The 27,492-nt window shown below is 32.7% G+C and overlaps 1 protein-coding gene across 3 annotated transcripts in view; it reads right to left on the bottom strand.

Moving 5' to 3' along the window:
* Positions 1-21,415, bottom strand: part of LOC148603239 (actin-related protein 5-like) — a 35,541-nt gene extending 14,126 nt beyond the window's left edge. The window contains exons 1-16 of one of the 3 annotated variants that reach the window (XM_088551944.1): positions 21,276-21,395; positions 20,657-20,776; positions 16,803-16,924; positions 16,246-16,343; positions 15,845-15,949; positions 14,368-14,479; positions 13,198-13,293; positions 12,439-12,632; positions 11,221-11,337; positions 10,708-10,806; positions 8,889-8,969; positions 7,835-7,960; positions 6,500-6,649; positions 5,041-5,124; positions 2,793-2,901; positions 2,010-2,086 (exon numbers count right to left, since the gene is read on the bottom strand). In XM_088551944.1, coding sequence (XP_088408070.1) covers positions 2,010-2,086; positions 2,793-2,901; positions 5,041-5,124; positions 6,500-6,649; positions 7,835-7,960; positions 8,889-8,969; positions 10,708-10,806; positions 11,221-11,337; positions 12,439-12,632; positions 13,198-13,293; positions 14,368-14,479; positions 15,845-15,949; positions 16,246-16,343; positions 16,803-16,924; positions 20,657-20,766 — 1,680 coding nt within the window. In that variant the 5' untranslated portion in view covers positions 20,767-20,776; positions 21,276-21,395. Of the gene's footprint in view, positions 1-2,009; positions 2,087-2,792; positions 2,902-5,040; positions 5,125-6,499; positions 6,650-7,834; positions 7,961-8,888; positions 8,970-10,707; positions 10,807-11,220; positions 11,338-12,438; positions 12,633-13,197; positions 13,294-14,367; positions 14,480-15,844; positions 15,950-16,245; positions 16,344-16,802; positions 16,925-20,656; positions 20,777-21,275 lie in introns of all 3 variants that reach the window. The other 2 variants (XM_088551947.1, XM_088551946.1) reach the window with 2 other exon arrangements.
* Between the last annotated feature and the right edge of the window lie 6,077 nt (positions 21,416-27,492).

The raw sequence follows: 27,492 nt of genomic DNA, 5'->3' as shown, positions 1-27,492 counted from the left end.
AAAGATCATACATGTAGTATCAAGTACTGGTAATGGTAAATAGCCAAAGTAACAATCGTGCTTAAACTCTATGGTAATTTAAATAGACTTCTTCATTTAAGCAGTTAAACAGCTGAGAATAGATTTTTTTCCTAGAAAGTAAGAGATTTTTACTTACAAGAAAAAGACTTTTGGTTGTCTTTAGGATGAAAGAGGAATTACATTGCCTTAATGATGTATGGTTAAAACTGTATAGTTTTTGTATCATGTTTATTACTAATTGACATGTTTATACTAAAACAATATGAAGACATCTTTTCATCAATTTTACTGAAATTACAATGATAAAATACCGATTTTGTGAAAAAACACTAAGCATTTCTTTTGTTACATAAAAATAAAAATTACAAAAATTTGCAACAGGGTGGTCACATTATCCAGAGTGTCCCTATTATATATGACATGTTACATAAACTTCTAGAGAACTATAACAAATGGGAAAACAGAATGTTGTTATTTGAACATTGATTTCACCAGAACAGGGGATTTATTTATTCTATCACACTCCAGTGGTCACCTCATGAAACCCAGAAGAGTGATTTTTTTCTATGTGAAAAATCCTCCTACAGCAGTTTAACTGCATGAGTGAAGGTGTCTATTTAAATAATCACAGAGTTTAAACCATATTCAGTTACAATAGATTAATTCAATTAGCAAAATTGGTATTTGCCTAGGGAATAATCACAGAGTTTAAACCATATTCAGTTACAATAGATTAATTCAATTAGCAAAATTGGTATTTGCCTAGGGCTATTCCAGTTCAATAAGGTCAGAGGTCACAGTCAACTTCTTGTAACATTTGAAACAAAATACTATGTAGTAGGTTTTTTGCTGTACTTGAAGGAAATAGGTATTTTAACAATAAAAATTAAAATAATACTTTATGCAAATAATCAATGTTTGTTGGAATACATTAAATAAGGTAAATAAACACAATAAATGAAGAAAATACTTCAAAGGGTGCAGCTAGAAGGACCACAGATGTCAAACCCTGAACAGTATGGACACATTTTTTCAAAAATGATACAGCTTTGAATTTTGATTGGAATTACATACTTTAGACATTTGATACAGGATAAGAGTACTGGTATGATCAGAATAAAAGTGCCCCTTTTTGGCTCTTAATTTCTAAATGGTTACAGTCAAAGCCTCCAAAATCAATCCTAACTTTCCTATTGGGGTATGCCATTCTGTGGTACAATTTAAAAGTGATCCAATTCTTTTTCCTCAGGTTGTCATTCAGGAATCAGAAAAATGCTTGTTTCTGGCCCCTTTGTGACCATTAATTCTTAATTGGTGCATCACAACCCCCAAAATCAATCCCAGACTACCTTATGTAATATGGCATCTTATAGTACAATTTGACAGAGATTTATTTCCTCATAGTAGAGTTGTTGTCCAAATATTAGGTGATCCAATTACTTATAGTCAGGCTATTGTCTGGACATCAGGAATTTGCTTGTTTCAGATCCCTGTTTTGGTACCAAATTTCTAAACAGTTCAAATCTTAACCCTCAAAATCAATCAAAGTCTATCCTTCTAGGTATAAAAAATTGTGGTACAATATCATAGACATCTACATGCTTTACTGCAGTTATGAAATTAAATTTCATAAAATGTTGTTTCTGGCCACTAATTCCAGAATGGTTAGGGGCATAATCCCAAAAATCTATATCAACCTTCATTTTGCTGTTCAGAACCTTGCTGTATAATTCAAGGCTTACCAATTAATGTTCAAAACTAAGTGTTTACAGATGATGACTTGGATGATAGTGCCATTTTTTTTGCTGCCATATGAAAAAGGAAGCTGAAAATACTTATGCATTTATCACAAAAAATTTTCACTATTTTATCATACCTGATGTTATAAAGCCAACAAAAAAGAATAAAAAGGGGACAAAAATACAATTAAAAACAACCATAAAGACAGGTCCTTTAATCTAACCTACAGTAGCATTTTATCGTCTTACAATTTCTTTATATACATCCCAGTCAGCATCATTCTGTCCAAAGGTATCCACCTTCTTCTTTGCAGATCCACTTTCACCTGTTAATGTAATATTCATTTGTATACCAAAACAGATAATAAAAAAGGTCTCAGTCAGTTTATAGGAGGTACTGTTTAACTGGAAATATTTTTGTGGCAATCTAATTTTAACATTATTTTTGAAGTCATCAAAAGACCAAAAAAACTGGAATTTTTAAATACGATTTAAATTTTACTTTCCCAGCTTGAAATTTGTGGTGAGTTTAGCAAGTACTGCTTCAGACGGCACAAATTAGATTCAGCAAAAATAAAATTCACATTTCATGCCAAAAATATACCTGTTTAGAATTTCTGTTAGAAAGGAGAGAATTTTCTTTTTGCTGTCTTTTCAAGATCTCTGTGGAATGAATAAAGATTGTCGGATTTTAAGATTTATATTCAAATACTCCAATCAATGAATAAAAAACAGTTTGTTAAATGCATGATTCCTGAAGAAAAAAAAAACAATTTAAGGTTTATTCATCCTAAAGTGAACAAGAAATAAAGGGAAATAACCGATATGTCACCAGTGATAATTTCACGACACAAAGGAAAATAACCCATTTGTCACCAGTGGTAATTTCTCGGCACAAAGGGAAATAACCCATTTGTCACCAGTGGTAATTTCTAGACACAAAGGGAAATAACCCATTTGCCACAACTAGCACAAATATTGAATCTGAAGTGAGACGGGCATTATCAACCGGCTATAATCAAAGGTCCATACTTGCTGCTAGTTGTGTGATCATTTTCATTCTCTGTTGTGAAGCTAGTGTACGTCTTTTGGCCATATCTGTTTTCCTTTGTTTTCTGGCTGTTCTAGCATCTAACAGTTTCTGAAATATTCAGATTGACTGCTATACAAAATAATTCATTCAATAAAACCCTTTTCTGTTCAATTTGTAATAGACAAACAGGCAAAATGATTGCAATATAGCCACACTCTGATAGGTTTTTTTTTATAGATAAATATCAAATGAAACCATTTTAATCTTGAGGAAAATGTGGATAGATAAACAAAACAACACAGTGTACACTAGCTGTAAAATGTTAACAACCTCCATTGAACCAAAGAGTGATTTAATAAAATGAAACATATGATCAGAGCAACCATTAAAAATTCTGAAGACAAAATAATGTACAACATTCATGTCTAAACAACTTCAACTCTGCTAAAATATATTGTTGTTATTTGCATTGACAATACCATGAGCCTTTTAGAGTAATAATATCCTTTCTCTCCTAACCGCACTGGTAAAGCAGAGATGATTTTACAAAACCAACATACAAAGCGGAAATTTGCAAATTTGGAAGTAAATATGTGAGACTTGGAAGTGCGATGGTCGCACTGATCTGTGCTGGTAAACGCTGAAGTATGTTGGATGTTTAACGCAAAAAGTGCGTTGGTACCCCATTCAACGTCGCTACGAAATTTTACGTGCATATGCCCGTACAATGTTACAGAGAAAACTAACAAACTAAAAGGAAAGTCATGAAAGTAGCTAGTACATTGTTGCCTGTATAAATAAACGTAGCATGCATCATTACTAATTTTGAGTGTTAACAGTACATGTATTTAATGCAGTATCAAAACTTAAAAATTATGTACAATACTCGAGGTGATTCGAGAAACATAAACTGTAGCTACGGGTAACATAAGATGGCGGATATTGAAAGTCGTATTGCGAGCATCTAAAACTATATTAGATAAAATGAAAAGATTTACATGTTACTGGGTCCAATTTGTAATCGTTTTTTTTATAAATTTAATATCATGGATTTTTTATCTTATGAAAAAGTAAGACAAGCTTTCACAACGAATCATGAAACATACCTTATAGTGAAAGGCGAAATAGTAATTACAATATATACCAGTTCAAAGAGTGTATTGGAATGTCGAAGACACAAATTAAGTTCCAGTGGACCAGACTGGTACTTTTCTCTTCATATTACATATAATCCGTTAATCCATCCAATTTAGACCTATGTAGTATCAATCATTCTTTGATGACCTTAGCAACAGTGTATAGGATGACACACATACAGAGAAAAAAAGCGCCGTCATATACTACATAATATTTGTACTTGCAAATTCTACAAGTACTATCGATCAGATGTGTTTTAGGTAGGACATGTACATGTAGTTCATACACTAACACATAAGTCTTAGAACTATCCATTCTATAGCTTAGTTAATCAAGAAATATTCAAATGTAAAAGAGTAAAGAGACTGCAAGTTTTATTCAATATTCCACTGGGTGTAGGAAAAAATGAACTACAGTTATTAATTTTGTTTTTATAATTTCCTCAATACTTGAAAGTATGAACGAAATGAAAGCAAAGTTTTTTTTTCTGATTGAATGTAAACTAATATCATATCTAAAAAAATTCAAGATAATCTCATATTTACGGTATCAATGGAAAAAATCTTCATCATAGTTAAAACATTTCTGAGAAGTAAAAAAAAATGCAACTCCTTGTAGTGGCAGACGCATTTCTGTGTTGCTATTGGCAGTCAACAATCATGTCTAACCATCGCAGTTCAGTGTGATTGTAAACGCACTTCGGCGTACTACCATCACACCTCCACGCGACCATCGTACCTCCATGTCCCATCACGGTTCCAAGTCTTACAATATACAGTAAAAAAGAATCATAACTGTAAAATTCAGATTTAAAATAGCAGAAATCCACTAAAAACAGAAGAAAATCATCCCTAGTAAAGAAAAATATCAGTCAGAATGGTATATCAAATGAAAATTTCACAAAATAGTCATTACATACCTGTTAACCTTTGGAACAGTAAATGTGGGAGATTATCTCTCACAGAAAATATAATAATTGAAACCAAAAACCTCCCACAGATCTTACAGTTCTATGTGGGATATTCTAAACTTTCACTGAGTTTGTGAGAGGCACCCCCATAATGTGGGTGATTTAACGGGTATGCCTTTAACTGATCCATGTAAAAATACCTGTCTCCTCCCTCTCACTTCCTTTAACCAGCCAGTAAAATCTCTTTTTCTTTTCTCTTCTAATTTCTTCTCCTCTTCCAATTCCTATAAAATTCAAAACAAAATATTACAATTTAATTTTTAAAAAAGTGAATTCCGTATCAATGCTAATTTATAAATAGTGATGGCAGTCAGTGAGTTTGCAATGTGGTTTATTTTATTTAATGTCAGGATAGAACTGCTTTGTATCAAAGAACTTGCATTTTGTAAATTATAAAAAAAGAATAAAAAGTGCTGGTAAACATTTTGACCATTTAAGGAGGTAGACCTAGGGTAAGGGACACAACTCTTTCAAATCATTGGCACTTTTGCATTCACAATTTTACATATTGATACATCAAAGTAACTTGGACTGATTTCATTCTGATTCAAACGGCAGCTTGACAGGCTTTGGTGAAATTTAATATGATACAAACATATCACTGATTTGAAGAATTATGTCCCTAACCCTAGATCTACCTCCTTAAGAACAAACAATGTCATAAGAAAATTACAATTAAAACTAGAAAAACACTAATTTGATAACCTCACTCCCCTTTGGATGGCATGCACTTTTGACCTCCAAATTAATTTGGATCAAAACCTGACATATGAGGTGCACAATTGGAATATGTAATGGAGACTGTGAAAGTTTCATTAAATTTCATGTAGCTGGGTAGGAGGAGTAACAAATAAGAGATGGGTTATCATATCCATATGATAAATATTTTGCCATGTGAAACCGTCAAATGGATTAGGATATGAGGTGCACAATGGTAACATGTTACAATGATTCTGTGGAAACTTCAGTAGGAAGGATTGAAGGATGACAAAAGGAAGGAAGAAAAGAAAATGGATAGACAACCCTATCACTATATACCCTCTCCATTTTTGAGTGGGAGATATAACCAGTAGTTCAAAGGCACAAATTTAAACCTGTAAAACAACTGTGACTTTATTAACAGGCTGTCCATGTAAAAATCAGGCAGATCCTATGATATGAATGGAACAGGGTAAATTTTATCCCACCAATTTTATTGTTTCCATGTAATGTTTATATCATTGGTATGTCAAATGGTAAAAAGATTCTTTTAAGCGACAATGAGTGTCTCAGAAAAACAATTTTTAAAGTTCCCTAACAAAGCAACCAAAGTTTGCACAAATACAAAAAGTTATCATTCTTTTTCAATGAAATTCAATGCTTTCTTTGTATTTTTTTTTCTCTTTAACTGTTGCAGTTTAACAAAAACCAATATTTAACATTGAGAAAGGATGCAGTTGTGGTATGAAATTGTTTTGAAACAAAATTTGTCATGTGCAATCCACTGCCTGTTTTTTGCATGGACTTATAAAAGTTCTTCTATAGCATTTAAATAGCACCTTTCTGATTGTTTCTATTGTTTCTAGCATTGTGCCATGTTTAAGTTAATGCTTGTACTACCTTTTGTCTCTGTTCTCTTTGAAGAGCCTGAGTTCTAGCCCTCCCTTCTCTGGCATTCTTCAACATTCTTTGTTTCTTCTTAGCCTGGAGTTGGTCTGCAGTCAGTTGGTCATCAGGGATTTCTAACAAGTCATATACTTTCTTCTTATTCTTAAAACAAAGTTTTTTTGACATTAGAAAAATGCAAAACATTATCCTCAGTGTTGGAGAAATTGAGAGCTTGTACATTAGGACAAGAGGAGGATGCAATATCCTGAAAAGGAATTTCCTTCCTGGTTTCAAATCTTAGAAAGTTTGTCAAATATTGTTATAGTTTTAAGTTTCAGTCTTACTCAATAGATAAAGGAGAAAATAGAAAGCAACAGATAACTCAGTCAAGTTACATAACAATTCCAGAAGAGGAGAATATAGCAACAAAGCTGTTTGTTTATAAAATGACTGACTAATGAAATGATGTACTCAGTAAATTTGCCACATATGGTAATCATATGGTTAATTTTGCCTTGAAGACATATGATTATCATATCACGCTCATTTCATATGATTATCATGTTTCAAATGATATGTGTGGCAAGTTTGGCCATGTAATTTCTCTTAGGGCTATTATAATTAATACTTATTAAACAACGTAAAGAATCTACCTTGGTCTATAACGTTAATACAGTCAAACCTTGGTAGCTCGAACTCCAAGGGACCATTGAAATGTATTCGAGTTATCGGGAGTTCAAGAAATTGAAGTTCGTACATTTCCGGATTTCTTTCATTGCCGGTCCAAGTTCGACTTTATCGTTAGAAATTGCTTACTTTTCCGAAGTTGTGTTAGTTTATGGATCTTTTTCATTCGCTTTCGGAAGATTACGTTGAATGCTGTGTTTTCTTTTAAAAATGTCCAGAGAGTGGGTTCATTGGTCAATAATTTGTTTTCATTCAATTTTCTTTCATGGTTTCAACATACCGACTTCGGAACAATCTCGAACTTCAATCAGTTTTATGTTAAGATCAAAACTACCTAATTAGTGATGACTTAAATATTACTTGTAATTAACTAAAATGACACTGATTAATGATAGGGTTTCAGTTTTTCACATCTTTTATAACCCAAGCTGACAAAATGGCTGACGAGTTCGAGTTGGTGAGGGTTATTCTCTAAGATTTATTACCGAACGGACCGACTAGTCAGTTCGAGTTTTCAAGAAACCAAAGTTAAAAATCCAAGGTTATTTATCTTGATTATATAGGAGAAAATTTTGGTACTTTGAATTGTGTTCAAGAAATCCCAGGTGTTTGAGCCATCCGAGTTCGAGCAAGTGAAGTTCGACTGTACATCATACTCACATCTTCTTCAGGTGGAGGCTCTATACCCAGAACTTTAGCTCTGTTTCTCTGTATACCAACTGTCAGTCTGTTAATCTCTTCCTGAAGTTCCTCTGGATTGTCAAAGGAAGTATTTTGTAGAGCTCTCTGTAATCAAACCATAATGCAATGACTCTTGATTTACTGAAAACTAAGTTATCTTCCTGGGCCATCTACTTTCCCTATTTTAAAAAAACAGGTTGGTAAATGGTTTATGAGTTTTTTTAACAAGCACAAAAAAATGTGAAAAACATGTTTTCATGAATCATTGACACATCTATAATTCTAATCATACACCACTTTCAACAGTGAAACATAAATGGCCTTGAAATTATCTTAATCAAATGTTTTAATGTACTATCCCATTCCTTTTGATTGGTTCCATCTGATCATTAAAGTGAATAAAAAGTGTGTTAAGGATTATAAACAGGAACTATAATGCCCCGTTCACAATCTCCTAAATGGTGTTTAGCCTATCAAACAGAAACAAATTTTTGTTCATTTTTAACACAAATTCAAAAACATTTGACCCAGTATTCCTAATGAACTTTGATCTGAGTCAGATGAAAAAGTAGTTCTGGACTGACACTAGATTCCAACCAATACTTGGATGTCATGCAAGAATATCAGTTACATTAATTACTAAGAGTAAAGTGTATTACATACATTAAAATCTTTGGAATGCTTGACAAAAATATGGATAAAATTAAAAGTATTTACTGATAAGAATATTTTTGGAAGTGAACCAAATGCCAGTTTCAAGAATTGTTTTGGTGTTCTGGACTCTGGAGGACATTTAGGCATTACCTTGGGGTTTGGAGAATACTGGAATAATAAATCACACTCCATCAACCAATATTTCAAGTGGAGTATCCCTAATGTTTTCTGGTCGATTTGAGTGGTCCTTTTATATCCACATAAATGATATGGTCAAAGCTACAACCAAAAATGTCAGTAACAAAATGTATGGAACCCTATGGAATCAAAAATTATGCTTCTGTGTCAATGTATTGATACTTAAATACTCATTACTCACATCAAATGCTTCATCATCTTCATCTTCCAGTAATTCCTGAATACTCATCAGTTCCTGTAACTTTTGTTCATCTGAAGCTAACTAGAAAAACAAGACAGAATAAATTTATAGTTCGATCGAATCTAAGGTGACATAAAATTACTGCAATACTGTTTAAATTTTGTTGTCTATTAAATTAACTTACTTCCACAGTATGGAAACAAATTAGAGAAATAAATCTTGTGTAGTACCGATATTTACTTTATAAACAATGATATAAGAATGAAACTTCCACACAATATGTACATCTACATAATGAAACTAAATACAGTGGATTCCGCTTAATTGCATAGCCTATTTGCCAGTAAAAATTATGCAAATAACCGGGCTATTCTTATAACCGAATTACGATTTTACCGGAAGTGTGAGTTCAGGTAAGACCACGATACAGTGGATCAACCAGGGATATCACTGCTCAACATTTCTGATCTGGTACATGTATTTAATTGTTATAGACCTTCTCATTGTATTGTTCTTTTATCAATAAATAATAATATATATTGTGTTTGTCTTGTTTATTGACCTTCTTTACGTTGTGTGTATTTATAAGTAAAACCATGTGTTTCTCATCTATAAATAGTCAAGTAATTTCCTGACCTTTCTACGGAAGCAAATCCCATATTTCATATATCAGCCAGGATTCAGTGTAATATTCATCAATGTTTGCAGTTGGTGGGCTTTTGCAATGGTCTGTGTGTTTTTATTCCTCTGTTCATTGTACACTGATAGTTGTGTATTATACGCGTCATTGACCTCGATATATTCCTATGAAGTGTGGATAGAATGGGGCACCTTAGGGTAGTTGAATTTCATTAGACATTGTACTGAATGAATGACTTTTAATTTTCGTATAATATTTATGCCTAGTAACCCAAGCTCACTCAAAACTGTTTAGCTCATTAAAGAAAATTAAAATTACATTGATAATCATTTGTAGTCGGAAGAATATAAATAGGGACAAAAAATACCCCAAGCCGAACCTCAAGCCGCATCATAAGATGATGTTCGGCATGTCGTCAGAAGTCATTGTTCACCTAGGTGCTTGTTTATTTTAATGTAATTAGAAATCATTTATATTGTCTTTTATGTCCATGATTTTTTTAATCCATTATTAACACCTCCTGATTGATGATAATCTAGTTTTTACAACAATAAATATGATTGACATATTTATGACCCGAAGGCTTAAAGTAGAATTTGGGAAACCTGTCTTAACCTGGACGAGGCAAAATTCTCTATGCAATAAACCGAAATGCACCTCCAAAGCCTATGCAAATAAGCGATTTTTTCCCCAATAGAATAATAGGAAATGGTTTTGTGCAGGAGAAAATTATGCTAATAATCGAAATATGCAATAAAGCGATATGCGATTAAGTGGAGTCGACTGTACTAAATAATCACATAACCCATGCCTTCACACTTGATACATATACCCCAAAATGGTCACCCTCAACAGAGTTTGGTGAAAATTAGTTATGGTCAACAACACCTCACCCAAATTTGAAAGAAATCTGACAAATAAAGAATATGCCTTATAGACAATAACAAAGCGATGACTGACAGACAGACTACCGGTAATCAAAAATACTATACTTCGGTGAGCTATAACTGACCAGAATTATTTTTAACATTCAACTTTTTCTAATATAAAAAAATTACAGTTATTCTTTTAGATTAAGCTTGCAACAAATATTCCCTGAAATCTGTAAGTTACCGAGTAATAAAATCATTTTATACACTTTTGGAAGTTGTAATATTTTCCTCAGAAATTTCTATGTACCTTTTCCATCCTTCTCTTTGCAGTAACTTCTTTCAGTCGTTTGATCTGTTGCTCTCTTTTTTCCTTTTGCTGTTCAGCAGAAATCTGATTTCCTGGCGCCTATAACATGAACATGCTTAGAATTAAACCTATCATAATTCAAAACATACATGTAGGTGTAGATATCATCATCTTTTTTAGACTCAAAACTATGAGCTTTTGTGGATTTCTGAAAACCATGACACATATAGTTGTATCCAAAAATTGTATCATGATTTCAACCTCTGTCACAAGGGATGATATATAAGGACCAACAGAAATCAACCAAATCCAAAGTAAATATTATGTAAAATAAAAAATGTTTTGTAAAATAAAAAATCTTCTAATGCACAGAAAAAAATCTTTGACCACCCATCTACATCGATGCCTACACTGTAATATTTTGACAGAACAATATTGTATTAAATCATCCTGTTTATTTTTTTATTTTTTATTTTTTTTTAACAATATTTCATACAAGTTCATTTCACTTACATTAGTATATGGTAACTGTATTTTGTGAACATGGTCATCATAATAATCATCAGATACCCACTCATGTAAATCACTATGGTAATCTGTTGCTAAGTGACAATGGTCACGAACTAACTCCTACAAAATAAACCATATACTATGACAGTTATGTCATTATGAAAATCAAACTAACACTATAGAACTGTTTTATACCATTCATTATAAACCTTACACTTGAAATAACAATTTTTAAAAATTTGATGATATGATTTTAGCCTAAGCCTATGATGGACGGAGCTCATTCTATTATCATGGTGCACTGCCATGTTGCTATGGGCGACGTCTCATTCAGTGAGGAGAATGTATAAGTTTTCTGGGAAAGCTTATACATTTCTACACCGCCAATAATATCTTATAATTATTCTTAAATAAATAAATAAATATAAACTCATATTTATCAACATAACATATTAAAAGATAAGACAGTGCCTCCGCACTTGGGGAATCGTCTACTTCTATGTCAACAAATTTCATCACTTTCATCAGAATATTTTCTAGCCATCTATAGTTCTGGTCTTACATTCTACATATATTGAAAATCGACAAAACACCATCCATATAAAGAATCTAAGGTTGATGAGCTTGCAAGACAGACAAATCTCAGACACTCTAGGGTAAGATTTTGAGTTCTCTGATGAAGATCGTCTTTCAATCTTACCTACGGGTGACTGACATTTCCTAGCAATTTCTAGTGGTTTTTCATTCTTTTCCTCACTTTAAAAAAATAATTTTGTGATTAGTACCAGAATCACCACACTCTGCTTGCCAAATTCCTTTGTATTTACATGAAGTCATAAATGCCACAAACATCCCACAGAAATTTCACATTGCTAAAAATAAGAATATTCTTGTCTAAAGTGAGAAAAAAAATCTTCTAAAATAAATGGGTTGCACTACTGATGCCAAACTCAAAAGCATCAAATAGCATTAACATTATACATAGTACATGTATGTACATGTATTGTGTAAAGTTTTTATCATAACAAAGAAATGTGTAAGAAGTTTCATGACAAAACAACCATATCAGCCATAAAAAAAATAAACCCAAATTCAAACTGATGGGCAGATAAACAGACAGAAAATATTATGCCCCTCAACTTTATAAATGGTCATTACAGATTGTAATTCCAGAAATAACAATTATCAATATACCACCATACAAAAAAAAACATGTATTACTTCTGCTCTAGTAAGTGACACTGCAGCAAAGTGTCCAGGATATTTCAGCTGTAACAGTCTCTGCATGAAAGCTTCTAAGTGGTAACCTCCAAGATTGATCCTACGAAAGTGTGATGGGTCAAGACGACCTCCAAGTACAGGAAGTAGATGTGTCGTCTGGTAACCACAGGAAACTATCAGGGAATTGACATCTTCTGTATTTAGGATATAAAAGTGAATATATAGTGAAATTACAATGGTTTCTTTGATTTGACTGAATTTTCATTGTTTTCCGTTAGTTATAAAAGAAAAACTAAATTTTTCAAGAATTCTACTTAAAAAATATGTATAGACAATAACAGTGCACTGACTTAACATAATATTGATATATTAATGAGGCTTAGAACCATGCGAAAATGTGAGGCTGTGTTGAGTATTTTCACCAGTATGAGCCAAATCTGTATATCAATTATATGTCGTCAATGCACTGTTATTGTGTACAGGCAGATGAAAAAGAGGCACGCTAGTTACACCAGAATCACTGAATTGTTTATGTTACATTATTGACTGTTCAGGTAACATTCAGCAATCACTTAAGTAACAATTCCTAAAAACTGAATTAGTTGAACTTTGAACTGCACTTAAACATTTCTGTATTACTTTTCATGAACATGGAAGGTTTAGTTTAAATGTTCATCCAAAACATGAGAGTTCAGAAACATTTACTACCAAAAATCTGTTTTATATTTCTTGAAAGTAGCTTACATGTATTACACTTACCTAGTTTATCATTATTGGCGTATAGACTGAACATAGCATCAATACCATAACTCACTTGTGGTACATTGTAACATTCAAACAGTAACTCAGACATCTCTTGAATGATAAGCAAATAAATCATTGTATTAAACTCTTAGTTTTGGTAGACTAGGCATCAATAGACAAAGTTCTTTTACTTTTTTTTAAATTGAGTATAATAGCAAGTCATAACAGATTCAACATCTGATTTAAAAATGTAAAGTTAGTAAAAGAAAGTTGATCTTGTCAGTTTTTCCAAAGGTTCATTTTTTTCAGGACATTCAGTCCTGTGACAACATACTATTTTCAGGACCAAACCAAGTTTTACCATCCATTTTGACCTTAATCAAGAATAACTAATATCAGAAATTTTTCGGACTTCCAGTCCAGATTTTTTAACCATTCCCGCAACATTTTTACCGGTGATATCTGATGGTCGGACAAACCTTCAGAAAGACTGTCTTGTGATCAAGGAAATTCCTACACAGAAATAATGAAATAATTCAAGGCCACTCCATCTTATTATTGACCATTTTAAATGTGGAATGTGATATACAACTTATAAAAACATGACTCATAGTGTTGATATAGCATGTAATAAATCATAAGCTTCATATTTTGCTTCTATTACTTACCTGGTATAGATGAAAATGTGGCAAAAACATGTAACACACAAAAAGAAGTAAAAAATGTACACCAAGGAAGAAAAAACAAGAATTTTTTAAGTAGTGTACTGAAATTGAATTTATAATCAAGATTTATAAAACAGAACGAAAGGTTCTTACATCAGTCACTACTGAAGATCTTAGATTTCTTATACAAGTCTTCAGAAATTTATCTTTTGCACAAGTGAAGTGCAGAGAAGAACAATGAATTTCTTTCACCAGTGTTCAAAATCTCCAGAGTTTTATTCGGCATTGATGAAGGTTCCTATTTCTTCTGTAAAATGCTTCATTATATATGCAATCAACCAATAGTCAATGGAGAAAATCTCTTTCATTTCCCACAACTGTCATTGTGACATTACAATACAAACTCACATATTGTCTTGACTGAATTATTTAATAAGAAAAGATGATAGCATGTGATCTTGTCTTGCATGGGTTGCCTTTACTATAAATGATCCATTAAAGGCAAAATGATGATACTCACGCTGTCTACAGTAGTTAGGATTACACACAGCCTCAGTTAATACAATGGGATGGTTCACATATCCCTCTGTATTGATACCCATGTGAGAAAATATATAGTCTAAGATTTGTTCCTGTAATAAAAGAAATATGTTTGACCATTCTGACAACAAATATGCTTTGTCACATAACTTTTCCTTATTTTAAGAATTTCTTTAGATGCTATGTCATATTAATCTTGCCATAGAACTAAATAATGGCAATGCCCCAAGTAATGTGTGTATATTCAGAATGCTACCGTGCTTGTAAATACTTATTTTTGTGGGTATATTTTTGTGGTATGCAAAACTTTCATTAGTTAATGAAGTTCTCAATTTATGGATTAAACCTCTAATTTATTAAACACAAAATTAACATTTTGTTTGAAACTCACAAATTTGTCTTTCAACCAAAACTCACAAAAATGAATACCATCAAACCAAATTTCATCCACAGTAAAATGCATGTGCTTTAGAGCTACCTGAACCTCTACTGGGCCTCTTGCAATGAATAGGGTTATTGAAAAATGAATTTAATACCTAGCATCACATGCGAGGCTAATGATATATGTCAGGCCAACCAGAGTAGATATCAGATAGGTTTGCAGAAATGATCAATCAGGGAAGAGAATTCAAAGTAATAGTAGCTTAAAATAGATTTAAAATGAAAATATGCAGTTCATGAAACAGGAACAAATTTTTTTAAAATATTTACAGTATGTTGATCTGGTACAATTTATTATTATTTTTTTTAAGTGGACAATCATTTATCTATCCCATCTTGCCCCTTTCAACTATAATCCCTTTTCTAATGACTAAAGAAAGATAAGAAAAATTAATAAGTGTGATGCTCAGTTGAAGGCTGTGTCTAACTCATTTTACTTATTAAGGTAGATCATACCTCTTTTAAGCTGAGATAATTGGCGGGGAAAGGTCAATAGAAATGTAATGGGAAATTTAGTTTTTTGAATATTATAAGACAAAAAGTATGGTGACCCCAAATTTTATTTTTGAAATATTAAAGGATATCAGTTAAGTGTTCATTATATAAATTTAAAAGAAATTCTATCTGCCAGTTTTTTTTTTTATAGTTTATGAAATAGTGATATTTTCCACAGAATCATATAAAAATTGAGTCTCAAATATCTTGAAATCAAGAAAGGTGGCCTATGTCTTTATATAAATTCTGAAGAATGTTCTTTCAAAGTCAACTTTCAGAAAAAACTAGCAAAATTTATCTACTAGAAATATTAGGTATGATCTACCTTAATGCTTATTTTTTTGTACATGTAAAGATTTTTCAACATGTACATGAAAATACATCCCTATATTCCGACCTACCTGTACATCATACTGTGTAATGATATCTCTATCAACTTACCTGTACGTCATACTGTGTGACGATATCTCTGTCAACCTACCTGTACATCATACTGTGTGACAATATCTCTGTCAACCTACCTGAACGTCATACTGTGTAACAATATCTCTGTCAAACTGAGACTTCAATAACCATTTAGCCATTTCTCCTGTATTTATTTCATTTCCAATCTGTATATCAGTTTCCTGTAAAGGAAAGTATACAATATCAGATTATAAAATCAAATTGTTTTTGGTTGAAAAATAAATCAAAGTTAACGAGATATGAAACAAAGATAACTTTGTACATTAATGAGAAATAATTTCTTTTTTATAAATAAACAAAAAAGTCACTCCTTCTCTTTATGACAAAACAAACTAACTCAGATCATGTAAATCCTACATGTATATACATGTACAATGTACATTGTACACATGTACATGTTTCAATAAATTACTCATATGGACAATTGACACCAGTAGATCTACAAGCATAAATGTACCTGACACACTTTCTTGTTTTTTGGTCTAGCGGTGATGTTTTTAAAGGTTAACTGTGGTTTATCATGAGTAGCCCAACCTGCTCTGCACTGGTATGTTCCTAGAAGATAGTTAAAATTTAATACTTAATAAAAAGCATGACAGTAAGGTAGTAGATAGTCTACAGGGTATGAAAACAAATTCAGTGTATTGCTGCAAGAGTTTACTAAAAATAAATGTGAGATTTAAGGAGGTAGACCTAAGGTAAGGGACATAACGCATGAAATCAGTGATATGTTTATATCATCTTCAATTTCACTAAAGCCTCTCAAGCTTTCGTTTGAAGCAGAATAAATTGAATCCAAGTTAATTAGATGGTTACATAAGATTGATGTAAAATGCTGAATACAAACGTTCTAATGATTTTTAAAAGTAGTGCCCCTTACCCTAGGTCTACCTCCTTAAATTGAAAGTAGTTCTGTTCAATTCTGCAATAATTGTCAAACTGCACTACAAATATTTATTTTATAACAAGAATGATAGAATGAATCCTTACTTAAAACACAGTCTTAGAACTAACCATTGTCTATAACCAGAGGAACTTGACTTTTCTGAAGGTCTGTGGTGTACTCTAACACAGGACAAAGCTGGGGTCTCTCATCTTTGAAGGTAAAGATATTTTTGTCGTCAGTCATTGTCTTTCTGAAAAATATGCTTTAAATATAAGGTAGGTACATGTACCAATTTACCTGAGAAAGCCTGTTTTATTGACATTTTGAACCATTTACATGTGAAAAAAAGTTTGGAAAGAGCATGTTACATTTGGAATGGAATGGATAGAATTTTTACAAATCTGGGTGAAAATAACTTGTTTGTTACCGCTCTGTGCAAAAAGTAACAAGCTGCCCCCCTATGTCTCTCACCTCACGAAATTCCACATGTAAACCATGCAAAATATCAACAAAACAGGATTTCTCACATAATGTAAATTAATTAAAATTTAAAAAATGATTTTTTGTAGTGAATATGGTATCATATAGAAAAATGAATCTGGTATAAAACTAGGTGGGTGTGATAAGCACAATTTCAACAGGAAAGTTGTTAGAAGCTTTTGAAATACAGTATTCAGTAGTACCACGGAAACTCCAACTATTTGTATAGTACATTTGTACATGTACATTGTTCTGACCCCCAACCCAACATCAATAACAAAAATAAAAAAAGGAGGTTTGGGGTCAGAGGAAATTCTGGTTAGCAAACATTGTACTTAGATACCTGTAATAAAAAAAAATATATTATGTAAACTAGAGGCTCTACAGAGCCTGAAATGCTCATCTGGTCAATAAAGTCTTTAAGCCTTCTAAAGCATGAGCTCAAAATTAGACTCTTGACCCTATTGTACTATTGTCATAGGAATCATATAATCAATAGATAGCATATAAGTTTTCTTAAAACATATCAACCCATTTTTTATGAGTTTTTTCCAAAAATTTTTAATTTGTCCTTTATGGTCAACATTTGTATTTTTAGTAATGGGGGCCATGCTTTTTGCAAGATAAAAAAAATCCCCATACATGGATTGTTAAATATATCCTAAGGAACATTCAAGAAAGTTTGGTTACAATCTACCCAGTACTTTCAGATCAAAAGATGTTTGAAAAAGTCAACAGACAACAACTGAATGATGATGGACACTAAGTGATGACAACAGCTCACACGCCCCATGCAGGTCCGGGTGTCAAAAGAATAGGCCGACAGCAGCACTAAGCTTGTCATAAAAGGCGACTAAATAGTACTCAGAACCCTAGCCGGGGGCTAAGGCACTCTGCCGACAGTGCAACTGGGTTGTATGCCCCAAGTGGTGGAATGGGGTACCCCTGGTATGCTACATGCTGGGGTTGTCAGGCTATAATACCGAAAACCTGACCGTAAACCATAGTGGTGCACCGTGTTGGGAAAGGTGCCACGTTCCTCGCATGTAAAAGTACCCTGCTTCGATAGGAGTACGAACCTTTGCACTCTGCCACAGGAGGCTAAATTGCCTGACCCTACCCATCTCCCCCTTTTTGTAGTGGCAATCAAAATTTGACGACCCTATTATCCTTGTATCCCATACCTTTCTTTCATTTCATCATCATCATCATCATTTCATGTTTATATTATCATCCATTTCATGTTCATCACCTGAATATAGCTGAAATATTGCTGCTCGGGTGTGAAACCCCAATAATCGATCAATAGCTCACACAAGCTTAGATCAGGTGAGCTAAAAACTACACAATACATGTACAACGTACAAGTGTATATAAATTTACCAGTTTACATACAAGAGGCTCCCACGAGCCTGAATCGTTCACCTGGTTGAATTTTGCCTTTCAAGGGCAATAAATTTAACAAGAAGTTGTCCAACTATTTTGACTCAAGAAGACTTTGGAAGGACTTATCATAAGGATCATTTCAGCTATTGAAAGTTTCTATCTATCATAGTTTTCAAAATATTGGCTGAAAACTGTACAAAAAAAAACCAAACAAACAAAAAAAAAAAACCTCATTTTTCCCTTTTCAAGGACAAGAACTCTTACAAGGAGTTGTCTGACAACTTTTATCCCTGAATACTTTTGTAGTCCTAATAATAAGGATCATTTCAGCTAATGAAAAAATTTCACTAAACCCAATGGTTTTGGAGATATATGTGAAAAACTACTGTCTGACCCCTATGTTCTATTTTTAGTAACAGCGGTAAATTAGTCAAGTAGTGTCAAAGAAGAAGATTTTTAAAAGAAATAATATCAAAAATCGCAAAAAAAAAGTCGAAAAAGGGCAATAACTCCAACATGGCTTAACAGATCGAAATGAAAATTTGACCACAGATAGATCTCATTATGCTAAACACTTTTATCCTGTCAGAATTTGGCTTAACCTAATGGTTGGAGGTATATGTGAAAAACTACTGTCTGACCCATATGTTCTATTTTTAGTAACAGTGGCCATGTTCTTCAGCGGATCAAAAATTCCCAAATCTGTTCTATGCAGGATACCCCAAGGAACATTCATACCAAGTTTGGTTCCAATTGGTCAAGTAGTGTCAGAGGAGAAGAGTTTTGAAAAATTGTAAACAACGATGACAACAGACAGTGACGACGAAGTTCCTAAGATGTATGGCATATGCAGTGTTTTTTTTTTTTGTCTTAGCCAGTATATGCAAACTTGGTATCATCTGAAAGCTCATCATATAGATGTAGAGAATAATTTATTAAAGCCTAGATTTTCAGCCCTTTAATTTCTCTAATTACCAAAACAAAAGTAGTATTTTTAGTACCTGTATACTTTCACTTCATTATTTTTTCTTAGAAGCCATTAAAGGTACATGTACATGTACATGTATGCTGCAATTTTTCTGTGAGTGTCTTTAAAAGGTCCCCTTAATATGTGTATATATGTTTATATACAGGGATTGACACTAACAGTAGTCCAGCAGAACACTAATTTTGGAGAGGACTACTTGACAAATTCTCATGGTACACTTATGGGGTATCTAAATTTTGCCTATTTTTCATAAGATCTAACAGCAGAACCATTAATACAGTCTGCGGACTATTTGTTTCATCTCTATTGACCACATAATAAATGTAGTTAGTGTAATACCCTGATATATGTAGTAAAACCTATTAAAGTTCTTTAAGTTCATTTGAAGAAACTTTAAAAAAGTTAGTGACCTTAAAAATGACTGAATTTAACATAGAAAGCAATGGGGCTTATCAGAGAAGAAATCTTTGACCTTTGAAGCACTAAGAGCCTTATTTCAGTCTGACAGGAAGTTGACCTGAGGAAGGTATACTGGTTACTACTTAAATGGATAACATAAATATGTGTTTTAAAATCCTGGTTGGCAACCACTTATGTGGAGTAAAGATCTTACTAGTTTCATATCTTGAGCAAAAACAAAATGTTTATAGCTGATACCTTAAGTTTTATAAAGATATGAAGAAATATATATAAAAACCAAGTTGACATTAAACTGTAACAGTTATGACCATTCTTTAAAAAATGTCTATATTACATTTAAATTTCCTCGTCTTACAGGTTATACCTGCATCATATGATTTCATGTCGATTGGTCTCCTTTTTAAAAGTCAATCTGCCCCCAATCATAAACTTGAAGCATTATGGATTAGGAATTCATACAATTAAAATACTAGGCAAACATGTACATATTAATATTGAAAAAAAATATTATCTTATCCTTTTTTATATGCATTTTCTTAAATTTTACAATTTAAAAACAAAAAGATTATAGTTAATAAAGTAATATTAAATCATTAGTATAAGACCAAACTGGGTTAAGTTTACAGTAATTTTACATTACAAAATGAAAAGTGATAAGTGAATTTAAGTCATTTTCTAATCATTAAAAGATTAATGTTTTCCATTTACTTGTTTTTAATCAAGATTTCTTCGAACGTTTCTGTGAATGTATCTGTGAACGTTTCTGTGAACGGATCTGTGAACGTATACATGTGTAAATGAAACAGCCTGCAAACCATATCTTTATTTCTGAATAAATATACAAAACCTTATAGTTTCTTCAATTTAGATACTACCTTGAAAGTGTGATGATCGTAGTCATAAATAAAATTGGCTGTAGAAAACAATTAGGTATATGACACTAAATTTTATGCACATTAATTTATACAATATAATTATTGGAGGGGACGGAACAACTTGGGGAGGGAAAAACCTGGGGATAGAAAAGTATGGAGGCGGACTGACCTGCTATCCATCATATTAGTGTTATTACACCTTTTCTTTCAGGCATTTTTAGACGTAATATTTTTTCATTATTTTCATATTGAATGAAAGAACAATTATGCCTAAATTTATATTGTATTGTTCTACTAGTGTGAAAATGTCGTTCTGAGACAAATTATGGGATATTCTGTGCAAAACACCCAGTCTGAATTGGAGTATAAATAATTGCTTCCTTTGTTCTGAATATACTTTATACTACAAAATGTTTACTTTCCGAACTTTGTTTGGGGTTAAAACAATTTACCTCAATGTGAGAAGTATTTGCAAATTCAGCAAATTTCGATGTTAATGAACAGTAAACATCTATTTTTCAATAAAGTTGCAGGCGCGGTCGCCAGTTTGAATTGGGGAATGAAAATATCAGAGACTGCAACAACACAGAATACAATATATAGGACAAGTCGTACCTTTTCATCTCGTCCAATGTGAGTCCACAACAATCTAACAACTTATATGGTCTAATATGAAGGTTGAATTTATCTTCAAAGTTAAATTGTTTTCTTAATGAGAATCTAAGTATTTACCACATACTTTGAAATAAATTCGTGGGTTGGAAAATGAATAGTACACATTATACGGTGCAAGGTACTTACTAAATAAATCCAATTCTAGATGTAGAGGTTGGCTGGCAATCTCTAACGTTGTTGGAGTTAGGCGAGTAAATAGGTTATTTGTAGTCAATTGCCCCAACAAAGTAAGAGGTTGGAATTCCGTTCCTCCAAATGGCACCAACTCAGAAAATAGCCTGCCAGAAGGTGACAACCTCAAGCAATACTGTACCCGGTTTCTTTATAACCACAACTTAAGTGAGAACGGAATGAAAACCAGGCGAAATTTCAACTTACATACGCATAAAAATGTTTTAAAAATGATAATTTAAGTGAAAGTAGCTATACATAGACGCAAACACAAGTTAAATGATATTCTACTTTTTTCATTGATGGAGATCGGTAAAAATCCAACATAAACGAAGGAAACGGTCTCACTAAGAAGAGTCAAGAAGCGACAAGAAATAGATTTACCGGCAAGAAGCGACAAAAAGTTTGATTTACCGACAAGAAACTAACTATAAAATACCGTCAAGAGGAGAGAGCCTATATTTATTTGCTGTCTGAATTATGGAAAGATGAAAAATAGAAATAATTGAAAGAAGTTATAAATCCCTGGTTATATTTTTAAAAAAATTGTTACGTGCGAAGTTGATAAAAACAGAGACAATAATACACATTAATACTTGGTAAAAATTTGTCATATAAGGTTTAAAATTTCGAGAAACTAATATTAATCAAATACATCATTTTAAATGACATTTTAAAATTAAATAATGAAATAAATTGATGAAAAAGGTGAAAAATAACGTAATTTACAAAGATTTGAGTTTAAAAATGCAATGTTTTTATCAAAAGATCAAGATATATTTTATCTATTTCTTTGACGTTATATGCTATTTTTATTTTTAAAAAATATTTGAAATCATTCTTAAAGAATGCAGATATGTCTGGATGCAAGATCATTCTAAATTCCGATAGATTTGTATATTTGCGTATACCACCAATCGGATTAATTAAGTTTGACATTCATCCACGTACCAGTCAACAAGGTGTTAATCACCGGAGGCGAAACAAATAAAAATCGGAGGGGCTAATTTTAATTAGACTGGTGTTAATCACTGACTTATGGTGGCACGTGGGCTTTCCCCGGCATGTGCGTCGTTAAATTGTTAATTGAGGTAGTCAGGATATTAATTACCTAAAAGAAGCCACTCACCCTTTGATCTCAAAATTAAGAGTTTTGGTAGCTAGAATTGTTGTTGTAACCATCAGAATCAAACACATTGATTCTTTTGATGTAAAAATTAAAAATAATATTGGCCGTAATAAGTTTTTTAGCATCATAATTTATGAAGCCATAGACAAGAAAACTACGTAAAGTAAAAACACTGTTGATGATTCTAAGCGTGGTTGTTTTGTTAGTCATTTACGTTCAAAGGGATACTAGTACAGAACTTATTTTTCTACCAAGCTGACTGAAGCCAAAACTTACCTCATCTTATACATGCATTCAATACATCCAAGCTGAAGAAGCCAAACTTTTTACTCATCTTTAACATAAATACCGACCCAAAGCAGTCACTCAGGTTCTTGCAAAAGTACAACTCTGTGCGTTTGTAAGAATCTTTTCTACGTATTTGCATACGGCTTTGTTACACTGACATTAATACCATCGGTGTTAATAAATAGATACCCTCAAGAAAAGGGCTTCCCCTTGGGGAAGGGAATAAAAACTTTGTGAGATTAATACCATCGGTGTTAGTCCAAACCCTTAGGAACAGGGTTCCCCTTGGGCAAGGGAGTGCAGTTGTATAATACCATCGGTATTACAAACCCTTTGGTACAGGGTTTTCACCTTGGGCAAGGAAATCAAAATGGCAAAGCTTCCTTGTGGAGATTGTGGCAAAAATTGCACAAACCTTTGTGTTTACTGTGAATCATCTGAATCATTGTTTCACAATAAATGTAAAAAAATAAAGAAAGACCAGTTCACTATCTTAACGCAATGTAGAAGTATAGACTTCGTCTGTACGAACTGTTGTCAGACAAAAGGCACCTTTGATAACGACCTCTCTCTAATGCGGTTAGAGAAATATGCACGTAGAAATTTGCTTACGGAGGCAGTGCAAGTTGAAAAGGTTTTATTGCAGGGCAAAGCCCTGACAGGCATTGTAAATGAGACTGACTTAACTTCTTCAGCTCAACCTTCTTTGGTAGAAGACAATGTATCTAAACAGATACGGAATGAGCACAAAATGTCTTTCATTGACAGAAAACCTATCAACGTCTCTAGCAGTGGCAATTGTCTCTTTAATGCACTGTCGGTTGATATTACGGGCAATGAAAACCTAGTAAGTCGGCTAAGGGTTTTAACATGCATTGAACTTGTAACCAATAAAGCAAAACATGAGAGTTATAAATATGATGGTATAAGACTTGTATCTAATACATATGATCAGGCATGTAAAAGTGCTGCCACAAACAAAGGCTGGTCATCTGCCTGGGCCACCGTAGGGGCAGCAACACTTATTGTCTGTCCGATTCAGTCAGTCTATCCACCTAGAAATGGGCCCATGGATAAGTCAGTTAGTATCCTTAATGTTACCTTTGATCCACTAAAGGAAAAAGCAAAGGAACCTTTGGTTCTAATGTGGACTGGTTCTTGCTTCGGATTCAGCAAGACATGGACACCTGACCATTTTATACTACTGGTAAAAATACGTGCTGATACATCTATCATAAGCATGGACAGCGAGGAAGAATTTCCTCCTTTAAATAGCACTTTAGACTCTAAATTGGTCTGTCCTACAATATTTGATACCACACTGAAATCCATGAACGAACCATCCAATATAAGCCACATTAAACACATTCCAAAAAATGGAGGAGAACGGTTACAAAATGACTTGACTGAATCGGACAGCGAGTCCTGCATGAACGCGCAGGTAGAAAGAGACCTTAATATTTCGGTAGACACTGATCATGAACCAAATATATCAGTAGATATTGTACCAAATATATCAACAGACATCGAGCAAAACATAAATATGTCAGTAGACATTGACCCAAATTCGCTTCTTGTCGCTAAATCAATTTCTTGTCGCTTCTTGACGCTTCTTGTCGGCAATTAGTGGATCAAAGGTAACATTAAGAATACCAACTGACTTATCCATGGACCCATTTCTAGGTGGGTAGACTGACTGAATCGGACAGACAATAATTGTTGCTGCCCCTACGGTGGCCCAGGCAGATGACCAGCTTTTGTTTGTGGCAGCATTTAAATTGATCGTTATTGATTGTTTTCTTCCAATTTAAATGGAACCAAAATCACATGAACTTTTTTTCCATGCACAGATCCTTAAGACGATATTGAATGAAGATTTTATGGGAATATTTTAACACTCTACTCGCTGGTTACTGATTAATTTTTCCGCATATAAGACATGAAAATAGTTTCATAAATCTTTTTTATCCTGTAATGCCCATTGTTAATAACACTCGCTATCATATATCTTATCGATAATTTTCTAGATGATTTCTATGAAACTTTATATGTATGCCGAGGCAAAACTTGGCTTGAAATTAATTATCTATGGATATGACAATGCCTCGACTATGGAAAAATCAGGTTATAACTATACAGACTATAAGCGCTGAGGCCACGCCAAATAACATTGCACTAGTTTTAACATATTTATTAACCTAAAAGACCAGAGGCAGATCTAGAGATGTTGACAAAAGGGCGTCTAAAGGGTTTCCAGAAAAAAAAGGGTTCCAGGCTTTTGTTTGTTAATCTTTGCCAAAATTTTGCACGATATTAACCCCCAAAAAAAAGAAATAATAAAAATAAAAATAAAGAGGAGTTCCGATCACCTGAACCCTTTAACTGCACCTTCAACTGTTTGATTTAAACATCTATCCAGTTTAAAGACACACGAGTCACAGACAAAATTATTTAGTTACAAATATTTAGGAATTGGGAATCAAGATTGGTTTAACAAACAAAATGAAAGCAAAAAAATATAGATGTTTCGTGGAGGATATAATAAGCTACATAACACTTATTTTGGCGTAGAATAACAGAATATAGAAATTAAACGAAATAAAGTACATAAAAAGGTATCAACAGCTAAGTATACATGAGCAGTCTGTTCTAAGTATAAAATTAAGAACAATAAAAAAAAAAAGATTACACCCTCAGAAGTATGCTCAATGTAATTGTTTTTTTTTTAAATTCACACAAACTATCAATGATGTTGTGCATGACTCAACTTGACCATATAGACAGTGTGGAGAGCCTACAAGAATTAGATGCTCATCCAAAAACCTATCGTCCGTGCACAATGTGGTATACCCTGTGGTATAGGAACTGTAACTTTAGACGTGGTAAGTCTTAGTTTTGATAGCACTGCTTTGGCCAGGAAGCCGATTTACAATCATTGACATAGCTAGCCTAGCATGCAGTAAGACCAAGAGTACACGTGCTACCAACTGCAAAACGAACGAAAAATGAATAACTGGTACCCACTTTTCTCTTAGTTATATTAATCTACGGGAGATAATGTACATTATTAAATGTTATATTGACTACACTACTTTAATTCGGATCGAGATCACCATCATTAGCTTGGAATTTTAATTGATGCTGAGAATGAAATCAGTAACAGTCATTTCAAATCGAATAAGACCTTTCGAATTACTTAGCTATATTTCAAAACAAGGGTGGTATTGTAGGATATATGTAACACAAACTGATGAATATTCATATTGATTTTATCATCAGTTATCGTATAGATATAAATTGAGTCAAAACCAGTTTTATTATTAATGAACACGATCTTAAATGAAAATTAGAAACACTTCACATACAAAGTTGATTTAAAGCTTGAGAAAGTGAAAGTGACCTTAACATTTTACAGAAATTTCCGAAGCATGCTTATCCCTAATAACATACACAAAGTGTTTGTTGCGCTTAACTTTCAAATTGACTATACAGCCTTTCGAGGCATGTTTTTAAATCATTTAGTCCATGAAACCAATTACTTATTTTTTTTTATAAGCGTTGTTGTCTTTGTTGTCTTTCTACTCTTAATTTTAATCATTTATTTATAAAAAAAAAATGAAAAGTTTAACGTTTTCCAATCTGAATAGTGCTAGCTTGGTCTTTCAAATATAACAATGAAGTCAATTTCACATCATACCGTTTTAACTTTGTGGTGGCAGTGATGGTGATGTTTTAATACAAAATACGATTTCATTTTGTGTACGATACTATCAGAGAAGTAAAGTCGAGTGACTTGAAGGAACCATCAAACTTGTTAAAAAATGTAAAACTAAATGTATCGATATTTATCTCCACTTTGACGAATTGTGTTAGATATGACACACAACACAAATAGGTCAATTTAATGATAAAATCACCTTTATTTACTTTTAAATTGGCTTTCATACTTGCTGACCAAAAACTGATAGAAAGGTCTCTGGCTAATTGGTACACATAATTGAGAAAGGTTTCTGGCTAATTGGTACCCATGATTAAATAGAGTTTGTTGATTTTCCATTTGCAAGTTCATATCAAATTTCACTATTTGTTTTTGATCATTAATGACTTTTTATTGTATTTTCATTGTGTCTTCATTTTCTCCATTTAAATCATTTATTCTTTTCTTACACTACAAAATTATTTTCTTTCTGACCACTAAATATTAATTAAACACACACATAGTATACGCTAACAAAAAGCTAAAGTTGTTAAAATCAATACATATAACTTCCAATTCAGTTCGCGGACCTTCGGAACCGCTTGAAGGTAGGTTTTGTAGTAAATATGTAAATATGTATATTTAGGCTACTAACGAATCGTAGGATCTTTTTTTCCCTAAAGTTTAAAATCATTCTTGTTGTGGTATA

This window comes from Perna viridis, chromosome 11 (assembly GCF_037379345.1).
Source record: "Perna viridis isolate PV_CMFRI_1.1 ecotype Kerala chromosome 11, ASM3737934v1, whole genome shotgun sequence".
NCBI classification, from domain to species: domain Eukaryota; kingdom Metazoa; phylum Mollusca; class Bivalvia; order Mytilida; family Mytilidae; genus Perna; species Perna viridis.
This window is presented reverse-complemented; position numbering and strand designations above follow the sequence as displayed.